Source organism: Pithys albifrons, chromosome 24 (assembly GCF_047495875.1).
Source record: "Pithys albifrons albifrons isolate INPA30051 chromosome 24, PitAlb_v1, whole genome shotgun sequence".
In the NCBI taxonomy this organism is placed as follows: Eukaryota; Metazoa; Chordata; class Aves; order Passeriformes; family Thamnophilidae; genus Pithys; species Pithys albifrons.
Genome location: NC_092481.1, coordinates 7,462,847 through 7,489,427, shown reverse-complemented (window position 1 = coordinate 7,489,427; position 26,581 = coordinate 7,462,847). Strand labels below are relative to the sequence as shown.

At 49.9% G+C, this 26,581-nt stretch overlaps 1 protein-coding gene across 1 annotated transcript; it reads right to left on the bottom strand.

Annotated features, from left to right (window-relative positions):
* Nucleotides 1-738: 738 nt before the first annotated feature.
* Nucleotides 739-25,848, bottom strand: CLIC4 (chloride intracellular channel 4). The gene is made up of 6 exons (XM_071576596.1): nucleotides 25,670-25,848; nucleotides 10,334-10,443; nucleotides 4,519-4,644; nucleotides 3,524-3,630; nucleotides 2,157-2,338; nucleotides 739-1,432 (listed from the first exon to the last, which is right to left on the bottom strand). The coding sequence occupies exons 1-6, from the start codon at nucleotides 25,739-25,741 to the stop codon at nucleotides 1,268-1,270; spliced, it is 762 nt and encodes a 253-aa protein (XP_071432697.1). The 5' UTR covers nucleotides 25,742-25,848; the 3' UTR covers nucleotides 739-1,267.
* Between the last annotated feature and the right edge of the window lie 733 nt (nucleotides 25,849-26,581).

The following is a 26,581-nucleotide window of genomic DNA, read 5'->3' as shown; positions in this document are numbered from 1 at the left end:
TGCAAATTGCTTTTAAAAAAATTGCAGTGCTATTCCTCAGTGTTGCTGTACAAAGACTATGGATAGTAGTGCAATGATTATGATCATGCAAAACTGCAGTCCAGGTGCACAGACTGGGACAAATTCAATGGAAAGGACTGGATCCCACACACCATTTCTTTACAAAATAATCAACAGATTTCCTTTCAGGAAAAAGGAATGCATACTATAATTTAAGGCAAATGTTCTCTTTAAAGGTCACTTTAGCTTTCTTCAGGAAAGGAAGAGCATAAAAAAGTTCCCCAAAGATTCCCATTTCATGGCTCTCGGGTCATTTTGCAACACTAATCATTGCACTGCTATTCACCAGTTACCAACTGGGACACTGTGGTTTACATGGACTTGCTTTAGGACAGAACAGGGTTTTAAGTAAATATCACCAAAAAGACCTATACAAACAAAGGCTCTTAACTACCAAAAAGAAACCACTTGCAATGTTTAAGGTGAACAGGTGGCAGCTTCCAATTCTGCTGTTTCCTGGTGGTCAGGGGCATCCTAACAAGTGTTTGTTTGCTGCAATTCAGGACAAATATACATGTTTTAATCTCAACAAGCTCTTGAGGACAACTAAAAACCAACTCTGAGCTTTGCACTTCCTGCCACAGCACTCAGGCCTGAATTCAAACTTCCCTGATGCTGAGGCCTTTCAAATCCAACTTTCACACTGAGTCCATTCCCAACCACTACCACGACTTCAAATCCAAGAGACTTTTTTTAATAAAAGAAAACATTGCCAAATATTCTGCAAATGGCTCTTTTGGATAATAAGTTCCCTTCTCTATGTAAATAGGATAGACAGGCAGGTACAGTTCGACGTGTCACAGGTATGACAACTGTGTACAGATCTTCTGGAAAAGCAATAAACTCCAAAATACATAAATATTCCTTGTACCATACAGCGAGACAGTGTCCTAAACCAATTCATGGGCAGGGACCAACTGCTGACAGAGAGAAGCCACAGGGCAAGACAGCCCTTCACACCGAGGAGCCCAGAGCTCCCCAGTGCAACATGAACACGACTGCATCAATGATAGCCAAAGGAGGTAAGGAGAAACAAGCCTATAATTAACTCTGCAAACTTTAGGTAATTACTGTACCTGGTCTATCCACCGTAACTTTGAGTAACTGCAAGTTCATGCACAAAAAATTGCTATCTTATATGAAAGGAGCAGTCTGTTAGAAGCATTGTTATGGAATATGCAGGAAGTCATCCTTGTGCAAGTGCTGATTACTTGGTGAGTCTCTTGGCTACATCACTGTAAGCTATTTCAATTTCTTTGTCTCCAGGACAGGTGTTGGTGAACTCATCCCTGCTGTAGGCATTCGTCAGGTATCTCCAAATCCCTGTCATCTCCTTGGGAATCTCGAAGTTACGGTACTTCTTGGCCACCACCTGAAACAAAGGAATTGGATTATGGATTTCCATCCTTCAAATGAAACCACTTTTCCACTGCTGGTCACTCTCCTGTGAGGTTGTCCTTCCCAGTGGGACACTCAGAGTTGTTCCCAAAGCCAGCAGCAGCTGTTCCTCGGGATCCACCTGGCCCTGGCAGCTCTGTCTGGTTTGTCCTCACCAAGGAAATGCTCCTGCACCCCGGCAGAAACTGAGCCTGTGGCTCCATCTGCAGTACAAACTGGCACAGATCACTGGAGGCAGTGAGAGAAATCCAGCCATGGTTAGGCAGACACACCTGTGGTTATCCCAGACCACCTCGTCCAAGACTTCCAAGCTTTTTTCTAATGCAATCCTTTTATTTCACATTGTGCCATTTACTTTGTGCTAACAGGGCAGTTTTCCCTACAGAACTGAGCAGACACCCACTGCCACCACCAACTGCTCACCTGACCTTCACCTTTCCTTTCTTCCTCTACCTTGCACAGCACCTGCCTGTGCCCACGTGGGTCAGTGCAGTTCAGGGGGTTTGGGTTGTGCCATTCAATGCTCTGCTGCTGCAGGAGCCCCAGAGCCCCTGTGAATGACCCAAATCTCACAGAATTTCATGGACTGTTGGCGCTGCAGTTAAACCCACACGGGAGCCTACCAAGAGCTGACACTACTGGGCTCCAGGCTGCACAAGCCAAAGGCCTCCTGTCCCTCCCACATCCCCCAGGGGCACCTTGACAATGTGCAGCTTGGGCAGCAGGTTGCAGTCTGCCAGGGTCATCTCGTTGCCGTCCAGGAACCGGCGCGTGGACACGGCCACGTCCTCCAGGCTGTTCTCGTCGATCTCGTCGGGCAGGGGCGAGTTCAGGTACTCGTCCAGTTTCTGCAGGGTCTTCAGGAGGCCACGCTCTAAGGCTGCACAGCAAGGACAGGTGTAGGGAACAGAAAGCCAACCCACAGCACGCACAGTTCAGAACAAATTCTCTTTTACTGATACCAGTAACAGACCTGACAACCACCCCCACATCACTGCACTGCCCAGAGCAGCCCAACAGAGAAGGGTCTGTAACCCTGAGAAACTGCTGTGGCACCAGCACTGCTGGGGCTGGCCCTGTGTCACCTGAAACACTGCAGCTGAACCACAGTCCCTTCACACAGCCCACACATGCAGGCTATTTAAAAGCTGGCTAATGCAGGAGTTTGCACTAGTTTAAAATACTCTAAGACTGTCCACAAGGGTTTATTTTTGGTTTTAAAAGTGGCTTATGTCAGTTCCTTAGGACTGTGCCTAACTGGCTTACACTAATCAGAATTAAGCTATGCTAAGGTTTATACACATTCAAACGTAATCTGTTTAAGGTCACATCTCAGCAAAGGGCCACGGCCAGCCCAGCTCCCGGAGGTTCCCGGGATGCAGCAGCAGAGGGCAGCACACCCCGCAGAACCCAACTCTGCTCAGCTGATCACAAACACTTTGCACATCCCTCTGAAATGCAGCAGAAGGGCCTCCTGACCCCCTGGCTTCGGTCCTGCCTCAAAGCACATTGAAGATTAAAGAGTTGAACTAAACTATTAAAAGTCCAACTGTGAATTATTTATGACTTACTGATCTCTCATGTTGTATCTACTGTTTTGCCTCCACACACAAAGGTCTTAATCCTCTGAAGAAAGTGAAGGGAACTGAGCTTAGCTCAGAACTCTGAACAGGAGCCCTCAGTCCCACAGAGGGCAAACAATCAAGTGCAACAGATGCACAGAAACTCAAGCACAAACTCTGCATGAAACTGGGTTCTGGATGTTATAATATTTATCCTTGATCCCAGAGCTCTGAGTGGCTGTAAATATCCAATACCAGGCACATACAAACCCTGCACACCCTGCTGAAATTCTCACTGAACACCAGCTGGAGTTCTCTCAAGCGTTGAAATCTTTGGCTCTGACATGAACTTTAAACCACAGATTTAATTCATGAGACTCTCTCCAGTGTCCATCAACTAAACACAGCTGAATTTGTCAGTGAGACACTTCCCAGCAAAGCTGCTCTGAGAACACCAGCCAAACAAAGCCACGTGTGCCCAGGCCCTGCCCCAGGTCACCCACCTTCATTTGCTTCTGGTCTGGAGTTCTTGATAAATGCAGAAAATTTGGCAAATATATCCATCCCAGCAGTGTTTGATTCTGGATGCTTTGGTGAAAGCTTTAGGTACCTGGAAAGCAGAAAGGAATTGATCTACAGCACATTTAGCACAATGATACTCATCCTATACATCAACTAGTACAAAATGGCCCTTTTAAAAAATATTGTACATAATGTAGATTTAGCAATTTATCCATTTTCAGTGTTGCTTCTGAAACAGAGTATCTCATACTTCCATTTAATTGAGATGTTTAAACCCACTTTTTAGTCACTTTTCAGAAGATCTTCAGAGCATATTCCTGCTTTCTGAATCAGGCATTTGTTTCAAGCAGGTAACTGTTCATAGTTGGGGAATCAAACAGGTAACTAATTAAATACACTTGGCTATTCTCTGTACAGAAACAACCCCTGGAGATTTATTCTTTCATTTAAATTAATATCAGCTGTTTCAGAATATTCTGGACTCCCAATCTTTTAACAAAAAGTGAAGTCTCGTCACACTAAAAAGACAAACAGTTCAGTCTGTTACAGGCAGTGTCTGGATTTTGCCTCTTCCTGCCAGCTGAGGAGGAGAAAACCAACAGCTGAGAGACAGCTGGAACACAGCACAGCACATCCCACTGCAGTTACAAGTCAGGACTAAGTTTTGTGGGGCAGGCTCATCTTCATTTGCATTATTTGGACACGTCATCAGAACAGCCAAAAGGAAGAGTCATTCAGTTTGAAACTGCAGGAAGAATGGCAGGACTCAAAGGATAATTTAAAAATAATCTTTAAGAGAAAACAGTTTTTAATATAAAGATGAGGGAGCTGGGGAGGGGAAGGTACAACAAGCAAGAACTCCAAACTCTTTTCCATGCCTTGAGCTTGGTGCTGCTGAGGAACATCATCACCCCCAGCGCAGGATCCCTGTGGGAACGTGTCCTCTCCAAGGGACAGTTGTCATTTGAACACTTACTTGGGTGGAGCCAAAACATCTTCCAGGAACTCCTCGATCTTATTCACGTCTGTTCTCACTTCCCCGTTGTATGTGATGAAGGGGGGGTGAGTGCCTGGGGCTAAATTCTGAAGGTCTGCTGGTTTCCTAGGGTGGAACACAAACCAGTGCCAGAGTCAGCAGGGACATCCATTCACTGCTGCAACACCAAAGTGCTGCCTGAGCCTCTCACAGTCTGAGAAAGGAATCACCAGGTTTCCTCTTAAAAAGTGATTCTACAACTTGATTAGCCTCTTGAAGATACTTCCTAACAAGTTAAAATACTTAAACCCAACTGCTTCCTCCTGCCTCTGGCTGTTTATTCTCAAATCAATACAGTGGGGCTGGACATATACCCACACCCCACACAAACCCAGCCTCTCCTTCCCCAGCTCTGCACAACAGTTTATATATAGCATAATCTGTGCTTGGTGATAATCCTCCCCTGCTCTGGAAAAAAGCAACTCTGACACCCAGCAGTGTGTATGAACCATTTATTATGTGCCCAGGGAATGTGGGCACAGACAGGCTGACAGAGGCTCAAACATCACCTTTACAACTATGCTTCAAGTTTCATCCAGTGAAAAAACTATTTACAAATAAGAGCAGCACACCTGGGAGAGGAATTTTCAACATTAGTATGAGTGGATAGAAGAGAAACAGCACCAAGCTGAAATACTCAGACATTTCTAACTCCTAAGTCAGTTTTGGCAACACCTCTCACTGTTCTCTCCAGCTCCTTGCTCAGTAATAATCCCACTCTATACTATGAGCAATTGGCTTCTCTCTGCTCGGGCTGTGCCTCGATGCTGCAGTGACAACAACAGCCCCAGAGGCCTTTCTCTAAAGCCTGTGTGTCAGCTGTGCCACCTCCTCACTCCCCCTGAGTGCCCAGCTCACACCCCCATGGAAAGCCCCCCCAGATCCTGGTCAGCAGATTCAGACTGAAGGCTGAAATCAGTGAGATGTGGATCCATTCCAAGCTGTAAAACCCAAAGCAGCACCTGAAGAGCTGCAGTCAATTCCCCCAGTAAGTCACCTGGGCATTAGTTGGTCTCACAGCAGTGCCAGCAGGAGCAGGATGAGGCACTGCCTGGCACTTGAGCAGCAGCAGCAGCACCCAAACCTCCCCTGAGGAGGGTCCTGACCCCAGCCCAGGACACTGTCCAGAGGGCATGGCCTGACTGCAGGACACTGCCCGTGTCTCAGAGGGCACTGCCCGTGTCTCAGAGGGCACTGCCCGTGTCTCAGAGGGCACTGCCCGTGTCTCAGAGGGCAGGCTGCAGTTCCCAGCCCTGCACCCCCACCGTGACTGACCCCCAAGTGTTCCCACAACCCACAGGAGCCACTGCAGGGCCTGGCAGGTTGGGGAGAGCAGCCTGAGCCCCACCTGCTGCTGCAGAGAACAACAAACACTGACCCAGCAGAAGGTTTGCCAGGGAGAAGCTGCCCCTTTGTTACTGTTTGAACTAACCCAAACTGGACCATAACCTTTGAACTGGGTTTGTGCCTTGTACAGCGTGGCCACACTTGTGAGCCAGCCCTGGGCACCCAGGAAATGCACCCACTGGAGGGGGAACTGCCCCCACTGGAGGGGGGAACCGCCCCCACTGGAGGGGGAACCGCCCCCACTGGAGGGGGGAACTGCACCCACTGGAGGGGGGGGATCTGCTCCCACTGGAGGGGGGGGATCTGCTCCCACTGGAGGGGGGGGATCTGCTCCCACTGGAGGGGGGGGATCTGCTCCCACTGGAGGGGGGGGATCTGCTCCCACTGGAGGGGGAACTGCCCCCACTGGAGGGGGAACCGCCCCCACTGGAGGGGGGGGATCTGCTCCCACTGGAGGGGGAACTGCCCCCACTGGAGGGGGAACCGCCCCCACTGGAGGGGGAACCGCCCCCACTGGAGGGGGGATCTGCCCCCACTGGAGGGGGATCTGCACCCACTGGAGGGGGGATCTGCACCCACTGGAGGGGGGATCTGCACCCACTGGAGGGGGGAACTGCCCCCACTGTTCAGGAAACCCTCCTGACTCACTGACAGGGACACCAGACCGGTTACTCCACACACACAGCCAGGAGGGCAGCAGGACAGAGCAGGGTGTGCAGGGACAGCACTGGGCTCTGTAAACTAAGCACAGTTCACAAGTGCATCCCACAGAAATGTTGGGTTTCCTTTATACAAAATGAAGAAGCCCTGCCAGAATCTCATGCCCTGCACTGCTGATCCTCCCCCAGTGCCATTGTACTTACCTGGCACTCCAGGTAGGACTGAAGGAGAAAGCTGATTTTCATACCTTGGAATATTACACATGCTGCTTTAAACCAGGTGACAGAAGTCTTATTAATACAAGAATTTAACTTTTCTTTTTAATTTTTAACCTTCAAAGAAGAGATTTCTCACCAATAGTTGCCATCACTCTCTCACTTTTAGGATTTAAAGTCTGTCATTGGTTAATGCTCCAAGTAGCTTAACACTTGATTTAAATACAGCTTTGTAACTCCAACAATTACAGGAAGTCCTGGTGGCTCACTTCCAATTCCTCGTGCTGGATAGATAAAATTCCTCAAGAGGAATGTTATTTGAAAAACAAACACAGGCAAGACCACCGGATTTGCAGCAAAACTATCAAAGGAAAGACCAGTGCACAAACAGACTGGTCTGATGAACCAACCAAAGAATCAGGGTGCACCTCAAGGACCCCAGAGCACTATTAACCCACTCAGACCACCTGTATCTTTCAAGCACAAGAAAGCAGATCAACATCCCAAAGCCAAGGCCCAAACACCACAGAGGGTTTCACTTCCACTTTGTTTCCTTGCCAGGAGATCATAACCAAGCCCTGGTTTACCACAGAGGAGCCACAGCCCTTGGAGCACAGGAACATCCTTAAAAGGCTGAGAGTACAAATTCCCTCAACAGTCAAACAAGGAGGCAATTAAAAATATTGCAGGGAAGTTTTACTTCAGAGATAAAACTGGAGAGCTTTAAAAGACAAAAGCCAAACAACAACCCCCTGAATAACCACTGCAAAGGATTCCATGATGGCCTGTGCCTGCCCCAAACTCCACCAGGCACTTTAGAGGCAGGGGCACTTCATTAAGGGTCTGGCTGTCACTACCTAATTAAGTGGGCAGGATCTTCAACACCAGAGTTAAGGTACAAACATTTCATGGCTTTGCCACAAACCAGAACAGCAATTAGCACACAAGTAATTTTAGTAGATCAGACAAAATCCAGCCCCCAAATGTTGCTTGTGCTGCAGTGATTTATAAATGACACACCCACTGCAATGAGTGTCTGAGGACTGGGGGAAAAGAACCAGCAACAACCCCCCTGTGCCCAGTTCCACAGCAGTTTCACACTGCCCAGGGTGGAGTCACCTTTTAATATTTATTAATGTTGTTATTTTAACCTTTACTTCCAAGGTACCTGTAAAACCCCCCAGGTGGGGTGTTGAGAACAGGACTCCCTGCTCAGCTGCAGGGCTGCCCTGGGGTGTTGTCAGCAGCCCAACAAACGGGGTCTGTGCTCAGCTCTGCCCTCCAGGCCAAGCCCAGAGCTCTGAGCACGGAAATGCTGCTGCCCAGAGGGGAAGAATAAACCCTCTGTGTGCCCAAAGAGAGGCAAGAAATGTGCAGCTCCTTGCAAAGAGTGGGGTGTCCCACATGGGCTGCCCATGGGTGTGTTTTTGTGTGCCAGGAGTGGAACTAAGAACTGCAGAATGTTCCTTTTGTCAGCACAGTGTGATGTCCAGAGCAATTATGGAGGGGGAAAACACCCAGCACAGTCAGTCAAACCAGGCTCAGTTTGTCCCAAGCTCCTCACTGTGAACTTTTGTACCCAATCATGACCTTTCCAGCCTCACAAACAGACAGAGCTGGCCTTGCTGTTGTGCAGAAATGATGTTGTGAGGCAGAGACATGGTTTGCAAGGAAAGCCTCTTCCTTTGCTTGGCTAAGAACATAAATTCAGATGCTTGAAACAATTAGTACTGTGCTCTTCAACAAGTGTCTTCAGCAGGAACAAAAAGCAGAGAAGATAATTGGCTGGAATAATGTGCTTGTACAAGCAGTTTCTTGGGACAGTGTCAGAAGTGTTAAGGCAACATCTCACATGTATCATCATTCTGGGAATCATAACAAGGGAAAACAATCCCATCTGGTATAAAAGAGCTCCTACTGAACAATTAGCTGGATTGGACATTCTACTACTCTATAACTGGGTATTGGTCAATCTAGAATGGGAAAGTTCTATTTATGAAGCTTTAATTCAAGTCTAAAGGGAATTATGTTGTATCAACATCTATTCAAATCTGAATTAGCTTCAGAGGTCCTTTGTTTCCTTTACCAGAAAATCCTCCCAGTGCATAACAAAAAGGCAGCTTATTTGACCCATTCCTCTGCAATTCTTCTAATTTTGTACTTACTCTGTTTTCCCCTCCTCAATATTAAAAAAAAACCCCACACAAAACCAAACCTGAAAGCTTTCCTTGTGTAAGGAAGGTCAACTTTAAACATCTGCAACCAATTTATATATTAAAAGTTATTCTTACATCCCATTCCCCCATTAAATTAACTCAAAAGTTGCCAAAGGGAAACAAATAAAGCCAATTCATCAGACATATTTGGCATTTTAATGGTATCTCCGACTGGTTCAGCAGGAAAAATGCTTTCAAAGACTAAAATACACCTTTGCACCTTCCTCTCACCCCCCTCCCCACCAATTCCAGCAAAGAGTTAAACACCACCATTAAAAGCAGAGAAGTCTGGAATGCCAAGGAGCTCCCAAGCACAGGCCAGGGGCAGGCTCAGGGCAAGGTGTGACCCCCTTGGGTTGTGCTGTGGCAGCAACAAGATCTGCAGTGAAACCCCACAGTGGCCAGAAGAGAGCCTGGGGCAGCCAGAAATGCACACACAGCTGACAAAAGCTGCTTTCAGCCCCACCACACATGGAAGTCTTTAACACTCCTCGCCAGCACCGAGGCAGCAGCTTGGGGGGATGCTTAAAATGCAAACAAACCACCCCCTTCACAAAAATCCAAGAGGTTCAGTCTGGTGGGGTGAGTTCTGCCTTCCATGCTGGTCCCACTGGCCTTGCCCCATCACTCGGGTGACAAGGGCTCTGCTGGACTGAGCAGTGCCCCTCATGAAACAAGAACACCCAGCCTGAGGAAATTCAACTCCTGGATTCACTTCTCCCCTTTCCCAGCCACTGAAGCTTTCATTTGGGAAATGGAGAAGCTACACAGGGCACCAGAACCAGTCAGGCTGACAATACACAAAGGCAGAATATTCTGCATTTTCTTCCTTCCCATCTCACTTGTATTTACCTCCTGCACAGGTATTTTCACATTGTTTTCATTACTATTGCAAAATGAGAACCATTATCCCAAGGCTTGGAGTGAAGGAGTGCAGGGTGTGCATTCTTTGTGACCACTGGGGATCTGCCAAGGGTTGATCTGAAACACCCACCCAGCAGTTTCCACTTGTGGGATCTCTCTGTGAAGGTGGCAAAGATTCCATATTCAGTTATAAGGCTTATATGTAAGTTATAACATTCTTGTCAGCTCCTTTCCAGGAGCATCTCTGAATAAACTCAAGAGAATTTACCACACCCATTCTGTTGGTTACAGACACTGATCAACAACCACCAACGAATGCACCACCTACAGCAGTTCCCTCGGTGTTTATAAGGACAGGTTTTCTTTTTCATGTCAGAGAATGAGCCCTGCAAGTTCAGCACCTTTGTTACACCAAGTGCCCTGTACTTGTCACACAAATGAATCATTTCTTACCTCTTCAGGTCGACTGTGGTGACACTGAACACAACTCCCTTGAGCCACAGGATCATGAAGAGCCTCTGGGAGAAGGGGCAGTTTCCGATGCTCTCCCCATCGCTGCCAGCCTGCAGAGGAGAACAGGGAGAATGGGAGGCAGGGCAGGGCATCTCCAAGTGCTCCCCAGCACTGAGGGATCTTTGGGCAAGGGCAGACCGAGCACCAACTGGAACTGGCACATTTATGAACTCGAGTACCCTCTTCACTTGTCATGTCTCCAACAGCTGGTCAAGAAATGCACCTGAACTCTATCCTGGCCCACAAAGCTCTTTCACACTGAGGGTGATCCAGTGCCCTGAACATCCTCCTGAGCAGCCACACCTTGGGATGGCAGTTTCCCCACATCAGAATTGTTCTTTGCTCTTGGTTAACTTTCCCTTCTCCAAGAGACAGCCAATTCCCTGTAAATTCTCCCAGTTCCCTGCTGTGTGTCCCTGTGCAGGCCCCAACTGCCCCCAGGCACTGGGAGCCCCTGCTGAGCTGCAGGTGTGGGGAGCCCAGACATAACTGTGAGTACATAGAGACTTCACTGACCATTAACTAATATTCCAAACCCATTTTTATAGACAATTTATCAATCAGCCTTTGTCCTGCCACAACAAAGGGCCATCAGACAGCAGCAGCAGCCCCTCAGGGCACCCCGGGATGATGGCATGGATCTCATGATTGCCCCAACAATGAGGGATGTATTGCTGGGCTGGAAAACTTGAGTTTTCACTGGGCAAGAATTAGCTCTGGAAACCCTGAAACTTGTAATAAAATTCAATCCTCTGAAGAGAGAACTGGTTCAGTACTTAGAGCAGCCACTGCTTGGCCCACTGGAACCCCAAGCAAAGCTACTTTAACATCACAGAACTGAACAAAAAAGTGTTCCAAAATTCAGGCATAGCACTGAGCTGTGGCTTTGGTTAAGGTTCATCTCCTTAGTCCAAGTGGCCAGTGAGGACCAAAAAAGGTCAGATGCATTTATGCTGCAGAGCCAACTTGTCCAAAACTTCCCTTCCCTCGCAGTGCAAGTTTAACATCCAAAATTTACAAGCAATGAGTAGCATCTGCTTTTGTTTAAGCAAGACAGGCTTTTTGGATTATTTGCCTCAGGAATCAGGGATTACAGCCCAATCCCACACAGTGCTACAAACCAACCCCACTGCACTTTCCCAGCTGCAGCTGAACAGCCCAGCCAAGTACAGACCTCTCTGTCTCCACTCAAACGTTTGTCCCACTTTGCTCCAAACAGTCCCGAGTTATTCTGAGCACATACTGGAAAAGGAATGCACTCGGAATGCCAAGAAACTTTTGGCTCCAGAGCACAAGGAGTCCTGCTCTGGAGCTGTTTGCCTGAGAGGCCCATTCCCCACCTCCTGTCTGTGCCACAGCCCATCCCTGCTGGAGCAGCTCCGTGTGTGGGGCACTGCCCCATGTCCCCTCTCTCGGGCAGGCCCTCCCCAGAGGGCACCACTTTGGAGAGTGTTTCTGGCTCTTCCTGCACCAGGACAGAGCTGTGCTGGCAGTGAATCAAAACCTTTAAGTATTGCAAGAACAGTCTGGAATTCCACACACCTGGTCGTGCAGGGGGTCAATCATACAACAGTTGTGCTCCAGCCCATTACCAGAGGCCAGAAAGTTGTCACTGCCTTTTCACTCAGGCCATAATAGTCCAGGATACCTTCAGTGTCTAATCCTCAGCCCCATCAGAGGAAAGTAAATATGGTATGTTGACTTCTTTGCACTAATGTCAGCCTAAATTATTGGTTATTCAACACGATTATGCCCGTTCTATACTGAGAAGCTTCGAGTTTTTATTTCAAAGTCTTTCTCAAACCAGTCTAAAAATCTTTATTACTAAATAATGCCAACCCACCCTCAATTAGGCTGATCTTCAGTTCTACCACTGTCCACTGAAGGACATACACACCAGAGGCTCATCATCCATCAGGGTTGCCCTGCCAGGGTTTCACCAGCAGGGATCAGGAGCAGACAGAAGGGTCACATGGCACTCTTCACCTGTGTCACCCTCCCCAAACTGCAACCAAACACCTTCTGAAAAGGTGGCAAAACTGACCTCCTTAACTGCAAGGTGTGCACAGAAAGAGCTGAGCAAAGACACAGCACAGCACTCACCCTACAGTGTTGTATGAAAACAAACAAAGCAGCTTTGTAAAGCAACTTAAGTAAGAAAGTGAGTTCCAGTGAGCATGAGGGAGTTACCAGCCAGTAAACCAAACCAGTCTGCCCACTGAGATGTCACCCTGGTTCATCACAGCCACAGTAAAACTCCTGCAACTCCCAGTGCCAGGCAGCTCAGCCCTTGCCAGAGTGCCAGCCACTTGGAAGGGCAAAAAACAGAGAAAAATCTACTTATCCCACTGTCTGGAAGTCTGAGCTGAGCTGATCCAGCCCATGCAGAAGCCACCTCCTCCCTTCTCTTCCCCTCAAGCAGTGATGTCATTCAAATGAGAGTGTTGGGTTTTTTTAAGAAAAAAAACCAACAAACCAAAGCCCCAGAGAGTACAAGTAAAAATACATCTGTTTAAGTGGCTAAATAAGCCAAGAGAAGGAAAAAACCCCCTACATTTAAATTGTGAAATGTTTGTCTTTGCAGCTGCATAAAAATTAACCTGAATCCTGACACAAGAACCTGCACAGATGTACTTTACCAAGGCAGTGCTGGAGGTTATTGAACACCAGCAAGAAAAACAGAGAAGCAAAGAAACATTTAAAGGCACACAAAGCCCTTATGACACAGCCCAGAGCTGAGAGCCTGGAGAGCAAACCAGGATCCCACACATCTCTGGTGCCAACAGCCTGCACAAGTTTCCAGGAGCCCCAAGTGAAAAGGCAGCACTGCCAGTGCCCCAAAGCAGATCAAGTAAGTGCAGAAAGGGCAGAGAGGTCAGAGGGCAGCTGTGAAGCTGCCTCAGCCTTTTGGGGACTGTTTGTGTGCAGGTACTTGGCACGTGCTGCCAGGTGGGACTGGCCTTTCACATCCAGCTGTCCTGGGAGTGTAACAGAGCAATGAAACCCCACGGTAAAACAGCATTTAAAGAGAGGTTATTATGAGCATAAAGTAGTGGAAGCAAACACAGCCTCAGGCCAGCACAAACCCAGCAGCAACCCAGGCCAGCTCCTGCCAGCACGTTTGTTCCTCTCCCACCAGACACACCGACAAGGGCTCCAGCAACAAACATCTCAGAGAGTGGTACAAACATCCTCTGCTTTGACAATGAGCACGTGAAAGGTGAACGAAAAAGGGCTGGAATCCACCCCTCACACCCCCCTTGCCCAACAGGAGCCCCACAGGCAGAGGGGTGTGTAAGAACTGGAATGTGTGTCCCACCTGAAGGGGGAGGACACCTCGTAAAGAAAAAAAAGTACACACAAAGAGGACAGAATAAAGATTTTAAATATTGTCCCTTGGACATTGTTTTTCCTGGTCTCATCTTTCCATCAGAATTCCCATTTGGCAGAGCTGTTCAATACCTAACACACTGTGAGCTCCTTCACTTCAGTTCCAAGTGCTTGTTACCAGCTGGAATTTGTCACGTTTATGAACCCACTCACCTCCACAAGTTTTCCATAACAGAGAGAAAAGTGCTGCACATTTGAAGTTCCCCGTCAGCCTCTGCAAAAGAGCCAGAGGAGCAACGGCCAGTCCCAGACAGCCCAGGCTGCTGCTCCCTCGGTGCCACAGCTCCTGGGCACTGATACCACACAACAGCTTTTTTAAGCACTTTGAAACCTATTCCACACATTTACTGCTCAAGTAAGTTAAAAAGTCACTGCAGATTCAGTCTGAGAGCACAATAAGCTCTAAGCAAGCATTAAGAAGATTTATTCATACTATTAATGTCTCTGGCAAGTAAGCAAACTCCTGTCATTCTTTCCCAACATTAAGAAGATTTTAAATAAAACATCCAGCCCCCTTCATTCTCCTCCCCTCAGAAGGCAGCAGGCTGGCACCTCTCACCACACCCACCGGGCTGGCACCTCTCACCACACCCACCGGGCTGGCACCTCTCACCACACCCACCAGGCTGGCACCTCACACCACACCCACCAGGCTGGCACCTCACACCAAAGTCACCCATGCAGGGCCCTCAAACTCAGCCCTGCTGCCCATGTTTGTCAGTGGATGAGGCCACAGCACCCACTGTGATCCTGTTTCTGTGATCCTGTTCCCCCACTGCCATTATAACTGAACTTCAATGTGTTTCCCCAACACCTTTATGAAAAAAGGTGACTTATTTCATTAAAATGTGACAAAATTAGCAAATCCCTCATTAGGTGCCATCTAAACATATGAAAATGTCTTTCAGGAAAGAGTGTACATTCATTTCCAAACTGCAGAGCTGACCTCAGAAAGCTCCAAATTCAGCCTCCAGCACCTGAATGTCTCACTGTTCTTCACATGAGCTCCCATGACCAGGGTGACCCTTTATTGGACTTCTAAAGGGAAATGTTTAAAGTGTTGGTAACCCTGTCCCAAGTGGGGCTCTCCAATCACACCACACACCCCAAGCCCAGTTCTATCCAACAGTTAAACCATCCCTGCTGCCTCAAACAGCCAGTCCTTTAAGAAAAACAGGGAAAAGAGAAAACAAAAGCCCAAGGGCAGTGCTCATACCTGGACTTCACTGAAGTACAAAAGCCCAAGACAATCAGTCCATATTTGCTACAGGCTGAGTGACACCAGCCCCAGCCTGGGAAAAGCCAAGCTGGGTTACCCCGGGCTCTCCATGAGCTCCACCCTCTGCACCTTGCAATCAATCCATGCTCCACAGCTGCTGGAATTCCTTACACTGAAAAAGCTTTAAAATATTAACTGCAAGTTCCTGCGTTCACTTGAGATCTGGCAGTGACACCGGGGAAAGGAATGTTTATCAGCCCACTCAAACTGCCCCTGAAGTTACCACCTTTCTGACGAGCCCCCACTGTGTCAGACACTTGCCTGCAACAGCAGCTGACCATTTGGGGTGATGGTATTTTTAGCCCTGGGAGGCTGTTTCTAACACAATAATTAGCACACTTTCCTGCAAGTCTTAGCCAGTGCTACCCAATTCCCACTGGAAAGCTCTTAGAAAAGACTGGGGGATCTCCACGATGTAGTAAAGTAAGTTCACAATTCAGCAGAAATTAATTAAGCACTTGTAGTTGTTTGGAGAACAGAAATTATCCCATGTTCATCCTCTGGGAAAATCAGAAGAAGTGTCAGAACCCAAACCTGCGTTAAATACGAACTACCATTTTCTTCAGTGAAGAAACAAACTTGATGATATGGATACAAACCCCTGGCATTACTGTGGGCACATACCTGGATACAGACCCCTGGCATTACTGTGGGCACATACCTGGATACGGACCCCTGGCATTACTGTGGGCACATACCTGGATACGGACCCCTGGCATTACTGTGGGCACATACCTGGATACAGACCCCTGGCATTACTGAGGGCACATACCTGGATACAGACCCCTGGCATTACTGTGGGCACATACCTGGATACAGACCCCTGGCAATACTGAGGACAGAGACATGGATACAGACCCCTGGCATTACTGTGGGCACATACCTGGATACGGACCCCTGGCATTACTGTGGGCAGAGACATGGATACAGACCCCTGGCATTACTGTGGGCAGAGACATGGATACAGACCCCTGGCATTACTGTGGGCACATACCTGGATACAAACCCCTGGCATTACTGTGGGCACATACCTGGATACAAACCCCTGGCATTACTGTGGGCACATACCTGGATACGGACCCCTGGCATTACTGTGGGCACATACCTGGATACGGACCCCTGGCATTACTGAGGGCAGAGACATGGATACAGACCCCTGGAATTACTGTGAGCAGAGACATGGATACAGACCCCTGGCATTACTGAGGGCAGAGACATGGATACAGACCCCTGGCATTACTGAGGGCAGAGACATGGATACAGACCCCTGGCATTACTGAGGGCAGAGTCCCACATGCCACTTCCTGGCACAGGCAAACTGAATTACTCTCTAATGGCACAGGCCTGGCATCTCTGCTGGCCCCTCAACAGCAGGACCTTTACCAGAGCTCCTGCTGGAACAGACCTCCACATGACCAGCAGGGCTCCCCTGGCTCCAGGGTGCTGTGTGACACCCTCCCACATCCTGGCAATATTCTAGCACTGAACTGGAGACAGACAAGTCACTGTACAGGACTGAGGGTTTCTTTACAGTGCCTGGAACTTTGGGTATCCAGCACAGAAACCTGGAATAGGCATTTTATATGACAATGATTCTCTCCCCAGACTTATCAAATTCGTTAATGAATTAATTTGTGTGTCTTTGGTTACAGCCCAAGAGACCTGTTTCCAAATCTCCCCCAGTAAACAACAAAGCATCAAAATTATAGGAAAGAACTGCAAACTGTCACTGGAGCTCAGAAGACCAAACAAAATTTGTATCTTTGGCTTTGAAGAGTTTTTCAAGTGACCCTCTGAATGTGCATCACTTGTGCAGGACAGAAAAACAAAGACCTGTGTCTGTGGTACTTTCTAACCCAATTCAGAGAGCGCAGGGAGCGTGGGGTGGGCAGGGCAGGGGTGAGGAGTGACCTGGGGCTGCTGCCCAGGGGCAGCCCATCACTGCTCTGAGCTGGGCACGGGAGAGCCCAGAGAACTTCAGGGCTGAGTGTCAGCCCAAAAGCTGCCCCTGGGAGCTTCACAGTGCTGGTCAAACAGGGAACACAGCAGGGCTGAGAGCTGGGCTGCCTCCCAGCCAGGCTGCAACAGCACCACCCACAGAGCAGGGCACCGAGGGACACAGAAATGGTGGCCCAAATCCTCCAACCTGCCCCCTGCAAACAGCACCAGCCACAGAGGAGGGCACCGAGGGACACAGAAGTGGTGGCCCAAATCCTCCAACCTGCCCCCTGCAAACAGCACCACCCACAGAGGAACACACCAAGGAACAGAGACATGGCCCAAATCCTCCAACCTGCCCCCTGCAAACAGCACCAGCCACAGAGGAGGGCACCGAGGGACAAAGGAACGGTCCAAATTCTCCGAGATCACTCCAACCTCACTGCAGTTTTGAACCTGTTCCTCTGCTAACAGCACATCCAGAAGCTGGAGAAGGAAAAATATTACCAAAGACCAAAAGTGGGGTTGGAATTTTTACTTTAGAGCAGCTCCAGAGAGCAGAGTTTGAGGCAGTCCTGCTCTCTCTCCACCTCAGTGAGTGGAAGGCAGCACTCTCTGCCCCAGCTGGATCCCAGCTCTGCCATTCCAGGGCAGCCCTCCCTCCCCTGGGACACTCTGCCCTCTCTCCAAAGCTCCAGCACAGCCTCCTCCCCAGGGTGGCCAATGCAGCCCTGGGAAGGGCACAGAAATGCACTGCTGTGCTGCTTTGTCTGCATTTGTAGACAGAACCACGTAAAAAACTGTTTCCTTTATTTAGCAAAGCAGCTCTCCAAAGCACAGAGCACCAAACTCCTGCCAGAACAGTCATGTTTGAACAGGGCCAAAAAGCCTGAAGCGGATCCAGTAGCCCTGACTGATCTCATTAGCTCCTCTCAGGAAAATATACAGATATGACTTCACTCCTGGATTACACTCCTATATTTAGTTTATACCTAATATGGATATTCAGTGTTCAGAACCAAGTCATTTCCTTTCCTCGTGTAAGTTCCTTGCCCTTTGTCTGGCAAACAATACAAGGAATAAGTTTGAACCTACAGAGAACTCACACACAAAGACATTTGTAATTAACAGAGTTTAGATTGTTTTTCACTTCAGTATAAACAAACACAGCAGTCAGAGCCCTGAAAATCAGACTCTGCCACAAATGCATTTGACCTGAATTAAAAAACTCTAACTACTCAAAACAAGTTTTAAAAAATTAAGTGTTATCTTTTCCTAGGGAAAACGTACTCTAAATAAAGGATTTAAAGCTCCTGGAAGCACAACTCTATTTAAACTCATTTGGGGTTTGGGTGTTTTAACTGTTAAAATATGCAGAAACTCTTAATACCACAAATGAGCACCTAACATCTATTTTAAGAGTTAAACTGTATTATTCCACACTGAAGAACATGCAGGAAAAAACCCAAACCTGATTAGGACAGTAAGCTGTTTGTTACGGGTTATTTACAAAGAACTTTGAAGATAAAAATCAAATTAGATGGATGACAAATACAGATGTAAATTATTTTTCCATGGACCATCAATTTGCAACCAACCACCAGCTTAATTACATTTTGTTGTCTTAGACAAACGAAGTGTCTACACTGGCAAACAAAATCCACCTTTTTTAATCCCCTGCTGTCCAGTTAAGGCTCTACAGAATTGCACTGCTCAGCTGACTCTCAGTTACAGGGAGTAAGAGAACATCTAGCAAGAAAAGGCAACAAATCCAGTTACTGACAAATACAGTTACCCAGTCTTAAAACCAGTTCTTGGGGATTTTCAAGTGGTGTGTCCAGCCCAGCCAGAACTTGGAATTGATGTAGACACTGTTATAAAGGCATGTAGGGCTTGTGTTTGTCACATCACAATAAACGTGCCATTTAAAGAGGCTCTGAACACCCTGGGCAGAAAGTAACAGTTCCAGGTTTTCTTGTCCCTTTGAGCTAATGAACACCTGCAAAAAATCACCCCTCCCAGTCCAAAAGGCACTTTGCAGAGTACATAGCTTACTGTTTAGCTGGAAGTTCAAGGAATTCCTAAATTAGATTCTCCTAAACAGATTTGTGTAAGGGACAACTCAGCCTTCAAAAATGCCCAAGTCCAGCTGCAGAACCAATCACTGCTCTGCTCGCCCTATTCCAACCACCAGCCAGTCTGACTCCTCCAATAAAGAACTCTCTCTGTCCACAGGATGAGGTCAGATGGCCAGGGAAGGCCCAGACAGGAACACTGAGTCACTGCAGGCTGGAGGGGGATGACTCCTGACTCCCTGGGCTGTTACTGCTGTCCCAGCTCTGCCCTCTGCCAGCTCACCAGAGCCCCCACCCAGCTCCTCCCAGTGAAACCCAGTTTGTGGAAGGGTTCCTCCCACCTCCTGGTACTGCTCAACAATCAACCTTCTTTACGCACAGGTAAGACTCTCTTTAGGAGGATTCTCATTCTCTTCATGTGTTTCCACCAGAATGTTGGTGTTCAGAGATGTCTCCCTGCCCTCACTGCACAGCCCCCCCCCAGTCACTCACTGACACACACAGTGTTGGTGTTCAGTGATGTCTCCCAGCCCTGTGAGCCCTCACTGCACAGCCCCCCCCCAGTCACTCACTGACACACACAGTGTTGGTGTTCAGAGATGTCTCCCAGCCCTGTGAGCCCTCACTGCACACACCCCCACACCCCCCCACTCACTGACACACACAGTGTTGGTGTTCAGAGATGTCTCCCAGCCCTGTGACCCCTCACTGCACACACACCCCCCCACAGTCACTCACTGACACACAGTGTTGGTGTTCAGTGATGCCCCCCCAGCCCTGTGACCCCTCACTGCACACACACACACCCCCACTCACTCACTGACACACAGTGTTGGTGTTCAGAGATGCCCCCCCAGCCCTGTGAGCCCTCACTGCACACACACCCCCCACTCACTCACTGACACACAGTGTTGGTGTTCAGAGATGTCTCCCTGCCCTGTGACCCCTCACTGCACACACACCCCCACTCACTCACTGACACACAGAGTGTTGGTGTTCAGAGATGCCCCCCCAGCCCTGTGACCCCTCACTGCACACCCCCACTCACTCACTGACACACACAGTGTTGGTGTTCAGTGATGCCCCCCCAGCCCTGTGACCCCTCACTGCACACACACACCCCCCCCACTCACTGACACACACAGTGTTGGTGTTCAGAGATGCCCCCCCAGCCCTGTGAGCCCTCACTGCACACACACCCCCCCCACTCACTCCCTCACTGACACACAAAGGCTCAGGACAAGGCTCAGATCCCCTCACCTTCCACAGCACCCCGGTCTAAAGTTTGTCCCACAAGTGCTCTGACACAGGGGCTTCTCCTTCCCCTTCCAGCCCTCAATACACACCCTGAGAAATCCCAGCTGGAAAAACTGAAGGCAGATTTGTCTTTTACAGCAGTGTGTGTGTTCCAGGAGTGTCTGTACAGCACAGAGCCCTTGTCTGGCCCACAGAGCAAGTGACTCACAGGCAGCACTGCCCATGAGAGGGACTGGGCAGCCCAGCAGCATCCACAGCTGCCCAGGCCAGGAGCTGGAATCCACCAACTCAGACAGTTTGCAGACTCCTCTGAGGAGAAAGGGAGGAAAAGTGCACCAGGTGTTACAGCCTCACTGCAGCTGCAAAGTAAAGCACAAGTTCTCCGAGATGTTCATCACTGGCAGGGGGAGGAGGGAAGCCAGGGAGTACAACCACGACTGCTGCAGTGTGCTCAGAGGCCATTTCTGCCTGAACCCACCTGGGTAATCCCTTTGGATGTGATTGCTAGGAGCCTTTAAGCTCACTTACCCATGTTTTGCAAAATAATTATCATTTACACAAGACCACATCTGTACTTTTAATACTGTACCAAGAGCACCAGTTCTGTATTTGCAATCAGATTCAAATCAAAGAGTCAAGGATGTTTGTGGCTGTGAGAACTTTCCCAAGCACAATTTAAAGCAATACAGTTTGCTGGCCCAAGAAGGAGCAGGCCTGATTTATAACCACTGAGCACAGGATACAACAAGATGGTTATGCCTCAGTTTATAAAGGGCTCCTTTACAACACTCCAGTGTTTGCTCACAAGAAATAAGCCTCCCACGACATTTTGCTGTCCATACCAAACACATATCAGAGGAAGGCTGAGGAGTTCTCAGGTGCTGAGGTTATTACATCAAACCCTCCAAAGGATGATCTGCTATGTAAGGAGGAGACCTATCTAATAAGATTATCAAGCAACAACCCTGCCAAGAGTGTCTCTGAGAAGCAACTCTGCATGTCTCTAGTCCTGTTATTTCCTTGTATCAATGTGCCTATAAACTGTACAGCATTGTAGGTGAAAAAAAGGAAAAAGAATTATGACAATCAAGATCTGGGCTGGTTTATTATAAACCAACATACAGCAGCTCCAGGACTCCAGAGTGACACATGCCCTGAGCTCCCATCCACACATGCCCTGAGCTCCCATCCACACATCCCCTGAGCTCCCATCCACACACGCCCTGAGCTCCCATCCACACATGCCCTGAGCTCCCATCCACACATGCCCTGAGCTCCCATCCACACATGCCCTGAGCTCCCATCCACACATGCCCTGAGCTCCCATCCACACATGCCCTGAGCTCCCATCCACACAAACCCTGAGCTCCCATCCTCACATCCCCTGAGCTCCCATCCACACATGCCCTGAGCTCCCATCCTCACATCCCCTGAGCTCCCATCCTCACATCCCCTGAGCTCCCATCCTCACAACCCCTGAGCTCCCATCCACACATGCCCTGAGCTCCCATCCACACAAACCCTGAGCTCCCATCCACACATCCCCTGAGCTCCCATCCTCACATCCCCTGAGCTCCCATCCTCACATCCCCTGAGCTCCCATCCACACATCCCCTGAGCTCCCATCCTCACATCCCCTGAGCTCCCATCCTCACATCCCCTGAGCTCCCATCCTCACAACCCCTGAGCTCCCATCCACACAAACCCTGAGCTCCCATCCTCACATCCCCTGAGCTCCCATCCACACATGCCCTGAGCTCCCATCCACACAAACCCTGAGCTCCCATCCACACATCCCCTGAGCTCCCATCCACACAAACCCTGAGCTCCCATCCTCACATCCCCTGAGCTCCCATCCTCACATCCCTTCCTTCCATGGCTCCAAGAGTGGCCTGACCAAAACACACCCAGATGCCAGAACACAAACAGTTCACCTGCCAAATCTCTGTTTGTTTAATTCAGATATATAAAAATGTAGACAAGCTTCTGTTACAACCACTGGGAGTGTTTCAGAGTGGGGTATTTGTGAAATGTGGAATCACAGGGTTTTTTCTCCTGAGTGTACAGCTCTCAGGTAAACAAAGACTATACAGTATCTGATTTTCAAAACAGGTGCCCAATTTCACCGTGACAATTGAAAGCTGTCAGAAATCCAAGGTCTGATTAATTTGCAGGTATGTGCACGTTACCCAGTTGAGAGGAGAGTGCCTTCCTCAACGGTTCCCTACACGTACTCTACCCCACCTCATGCCAGCACACTGGGAATTTCTTGCTTGTGGAGCCTGTTGGTTTCTTCCTGTAACACTGAACTTGTTGACCCTGTGTGTCTTCACCTCCCTATTACAAGAGGATGCAATCCCTGCCTGCCCTCCCCAGCACCAAGGGCTGGGCTTTCAGCAGCTCCATCTCCCCTCCACACTCCCTTAAAGAAGCTGCATAAGTAGTTTTGTAACTGTCCTGATATTTCTACAGATGAGCTGTTCTATTTGATCAAGTCAGTCCAGCATACTTTTTATTTACAATAAAATTGCACCCAAGACCAACTGAACGGCAGCTCTTACTGCAGGTGACCTACCCGAGCTGTGCTCAGCTCTCACTGCTCGAGCTCCTGCAGGCACATTCGCCACAATGCACCTTCCCTGCTCCGAGAGGGCTCTGGGCACACAGGATACTCCTGGCAGACAATGGAACGGGCCTGCCTCATGAATAAAACATGCAGGCACGCAAGGAAACTAAATGAAATCAGATACATCGCTACTTTCTCCTAATCAGCTCTCAGGAGAAAAGACTTGAAAATATTTAGCGTGGGTTTAAGAGCGCACGGGCAGCGCCGGCTCTGTGCGGACAGGCGGCTGAGGCAGCTCATCGCGGGCGCGGGGACGGACCGGGCTCTCCGCCCCAGCACCGACACATTCTCCTACCCCAGCACCTGACTTGCACGTCCTTATCACAGACTGTGAAGATACAAGTTACAGCAGACCGATACATTGTCTTTTGAGGAAAAATCCGCTTTGCTGGTGACGAACAGTCCGGTCATTGGTAACTGCAATTCCAGGAGTGTGCTCCTCCCCAGCCGTGCCCGGCCTGTTTTGTTACTGAGCACAATTTAATGAGGTTCAGACCCCACGTCTCGGCCGCGGAGCCGAAGCGTTTGTCCTGCTGCGCAGGTTTGTTTCTCAAGCTTTAATCCGCACCTTTGTTTCATGTCAGTCTGGCTGCTCCAATCCTTTGTGCTCGGGTCAGGCAGTCCCCGCCCTTGGGCCGCGGGCCTTGGCAGAGGCTCCACCTGGGCCAGGAGGCCCCTCCAGCACCTCTGCCTGGAGAGCTCTGCTGACTAACAGGGCCCGGGAGATCGGCTGTGCTGGGAAACGCTCAGGAAATCCCGAGTTTTTTCGACATTGCAGCCATAACCAAGTGAAAAACTGCAGCAGATTCTGAGCTTCCCATTATAAGGAAAAAAATAGTAAATCAAGATCTAGTGCTCTAGACAGGCACTATTGGCTTCATTCAATAGCCACATTCTGCTGGCACTTTCTGAAGGGATCATCTAAATGAGTCACATAAAAGGACTTTACAGAAATACTGTCCTGACAATCCCCAACAGCTTCAATAAAGTGTGGGCCGGGCAGCACCGCCCAGGGAAACAACAGTTCGGGGCTGTCTGCTGGGGCAGGGAGGCGGCTCCTCCCCTGCAGGATCGTACAGGGAAATAACCTGGACCTGAAGGCCGTGAAGGCAGACAAGAATAACTTCTTTTTTTATCCTGAACTTCATCCTCCTCAAGGCAGACAGCACCCAGTGTGCAGCAGTCACCCATAACACTTGAAAAGGCTTCCTTGAGGGAGAAACAACTCGCTGATAATCCCAAATTTAAGCCTTCCTAAACTCATGCCAATAAAGGAAGTGTCAGTAGAAAGGGACAGAAGAATTTCACTGATTATCCTCTTTCATACACTCTCAATCTTTACTGGTCCAGTTCTGATTTAATCAGAGTGAACACATCTTTCTCAACTATTTTTACAGCTTCTTCCATGCCACTCCTCATGCATGAAATGTTCCCTTTAAACACACCCACAAAGGTTATTTCCCCTGCCCCCAAATCCCTCTGCCATCAATCACTGTTCTATGTTGTTTAAAAATAAGAAAAAAATCAGCCAACGAACTTTAGGACAGATAAACTGGCACGTTATATTAAAGAAGTGACTGCTATAAATAATTCAAAGTAATCTGTAACTTAACTGATGTAGTTGTAAGTCCTAACCTCAACATTAAGAGCTAAATATTCTGACTAAAATCAGGTCTAGAATCCTCCCCTGCTTTCCCTGGGTTCCATTACTGCCTCTTAATAGTAAAAAGTATGAAATGGGGAAAATTCAACACTTTTAGAGTATTATTTAAGAAATAAAATTTATATTGAATAGCTTATTTTCAAAGCTCTATGTAGTCTGCTGGAAATTTCCAAGTTTGTCATTATGGCTTTTATACAAAGCATTTTTTCTGAGATCTCAGACGAAGAGATCTCAGATTTTCCCACTGCAATTGAAAGAAACTTTATCTGAAGAATTTAAATACTTTTCTACCGAGGCTTTCATTAAGGGGCATTTAAGCACAGAAAGAGAAGATTAACACCAATTACTCCGTGCACTTTTGATACTAAGTAAAGACAAGATGCTGCATCACCAGAGCCCCGGAGGATGCAAAATATTGCATCATACTACAATAAATGAATGCAAAACATGTGGAGATACCGTATGGTATCTTTGCCCAGATAAGGGCTGTACAAACACATGCTCATTCTTCTGGTTCCGATAAAAAACTGGCGATCGCTTACACGTTCGGTTTCTGACGCAAAACTACTTTCTCAGGCGGGGAGTGAGCAGAAACTCGTGTTCTCGCCGCCCTTCTGCCGCCTCCCCGCGCGTTCCGGGCACACAATGCCGAGCGGGGCGATGCCTTGTGGCGCTCGGTCCCCCCGGTGCTGCCGCAGCTCCCGGGCCGGGCAGGACCCTCCGGCAAACGCACTTTGCCCAAGACTTTCCCCGCGCTCCGCTCTCGGCGCGGGGCCCGCCCTCGCTGTGCCTTTGTGCGGGCCCGGGGGGAGCCCCGCACCGGGGCCGGGGGGAGCCCCGCACCGGGGCTGGGGGAGCCTCGCACCGCGCCCGGGGCAGCCCCGCGAGGGGGCTCCGCCCGCCGTGCCGGGGGCCGCGGGCGGGCGGGGGCTCCGCAGGGCCCGGTGAGGGCCCCGGGAGGGAAAGCGGCGGCGCCCAACGGCCGGAGCGCGCGCGCGGCGCCCACACGGGACCCCCCGGCCCGGCCCGGCCCGACCCTCGTCCGTACCTTGACGAAGAGCTCGATGACGGGCTCCTTGTCGTTCTCCTTCAGCCCGTTGACCGGCACGGACAGCGCCATCGCCGCTGCTGCTCCGCAGCCCCCGCCGCGCCTCGCCCGCCGCTGCCACAGCCGGGACGGCCCCGCCGCTCCCGCTCCCGCTCCCGCCCTGCGCGCGACTGAGCGGCCCCGCCCCGCGGACACTGCCCGCCGCGCCGGGGGCGGGGCCTGGGGCGGGGCCTGGGGCGGGGCCTGGGGCGGGGCCTCAGCGTGGGGCGGGGCCTGCCGGGGCGGGGCCTCCCTGAGGGGGCAGCGCTGAGGGGGCTCCCCCGCCATGGCGGGCGCGGGGTCCCCTCACGGACGGGCCGGCCCCGCCGTTCCCTTCCCTCCCCACAGACACCGCCCTGCCGGCCCGGCCCGGCCCCGCCGTTCCCTTCCCTCCCCACAGACACCGCCCTGCCGGCCCGGCCCGGCCCCGCCGTTCCCTTCCCTCCCCACAGACACCGCCCTGCCGGCCCGGTCCGGCCCCGCCGTTCCCTTCCCTCCCCACAGACACCGCCCTGCCGGCCCGGTCCGGCCCCGCCGTTCCCTTCCCTCCCCACAGACACCGCCCTGCCGGCCCCCGCCCGATGCCCTCCCGTGTGGGCTCGGCCCTGGTGGTGCCGCAGCCCCGGGGGTGTCCCCACCCGCCTCGACCTGAGGGAAACCGTAAAGTCCAGACCTGGAAACTCTCCCTCACTGCGAACAGCTGCTGTCCTGGATGGAGAAGAATCTATTCCAAGAGGCAGGAGAGTCTCCAGCCTAGTTTTCCCCTCACTGTTAAGGTCAGGGATGAGGAGCTAGACAGAAAAACTGGGCGGGAGAGCTGAGTGAACATGGGAATGAAAGGAAACCGCGCTGTTTGCAGTGTTCTCACCGAAA

Coding starts and splice junctions, on each gene's coding strand:
- CLIC4 (XM_071576596.1), bottom strand. CDS start 25,741: ATGGCGCTGTCCGTGCCGGTCAACGGGCTGAAGGAGAACGACAAGGAG. Junction 10,444..25,669: donor TCATCGAGCTCTTCGTCAAG/GTACGGACGAGG, acceptor TCTCCTCTGCAG/GCTGGCAGCGATGGGGAGAG. Junction 1,433..2,156: donor CCAAGCTGCACATTGTCAAG/GTGCCCCTGGGG, acceptor CCTTTGTTTCAG/GTGGTGGCCAAGAAGTACCG.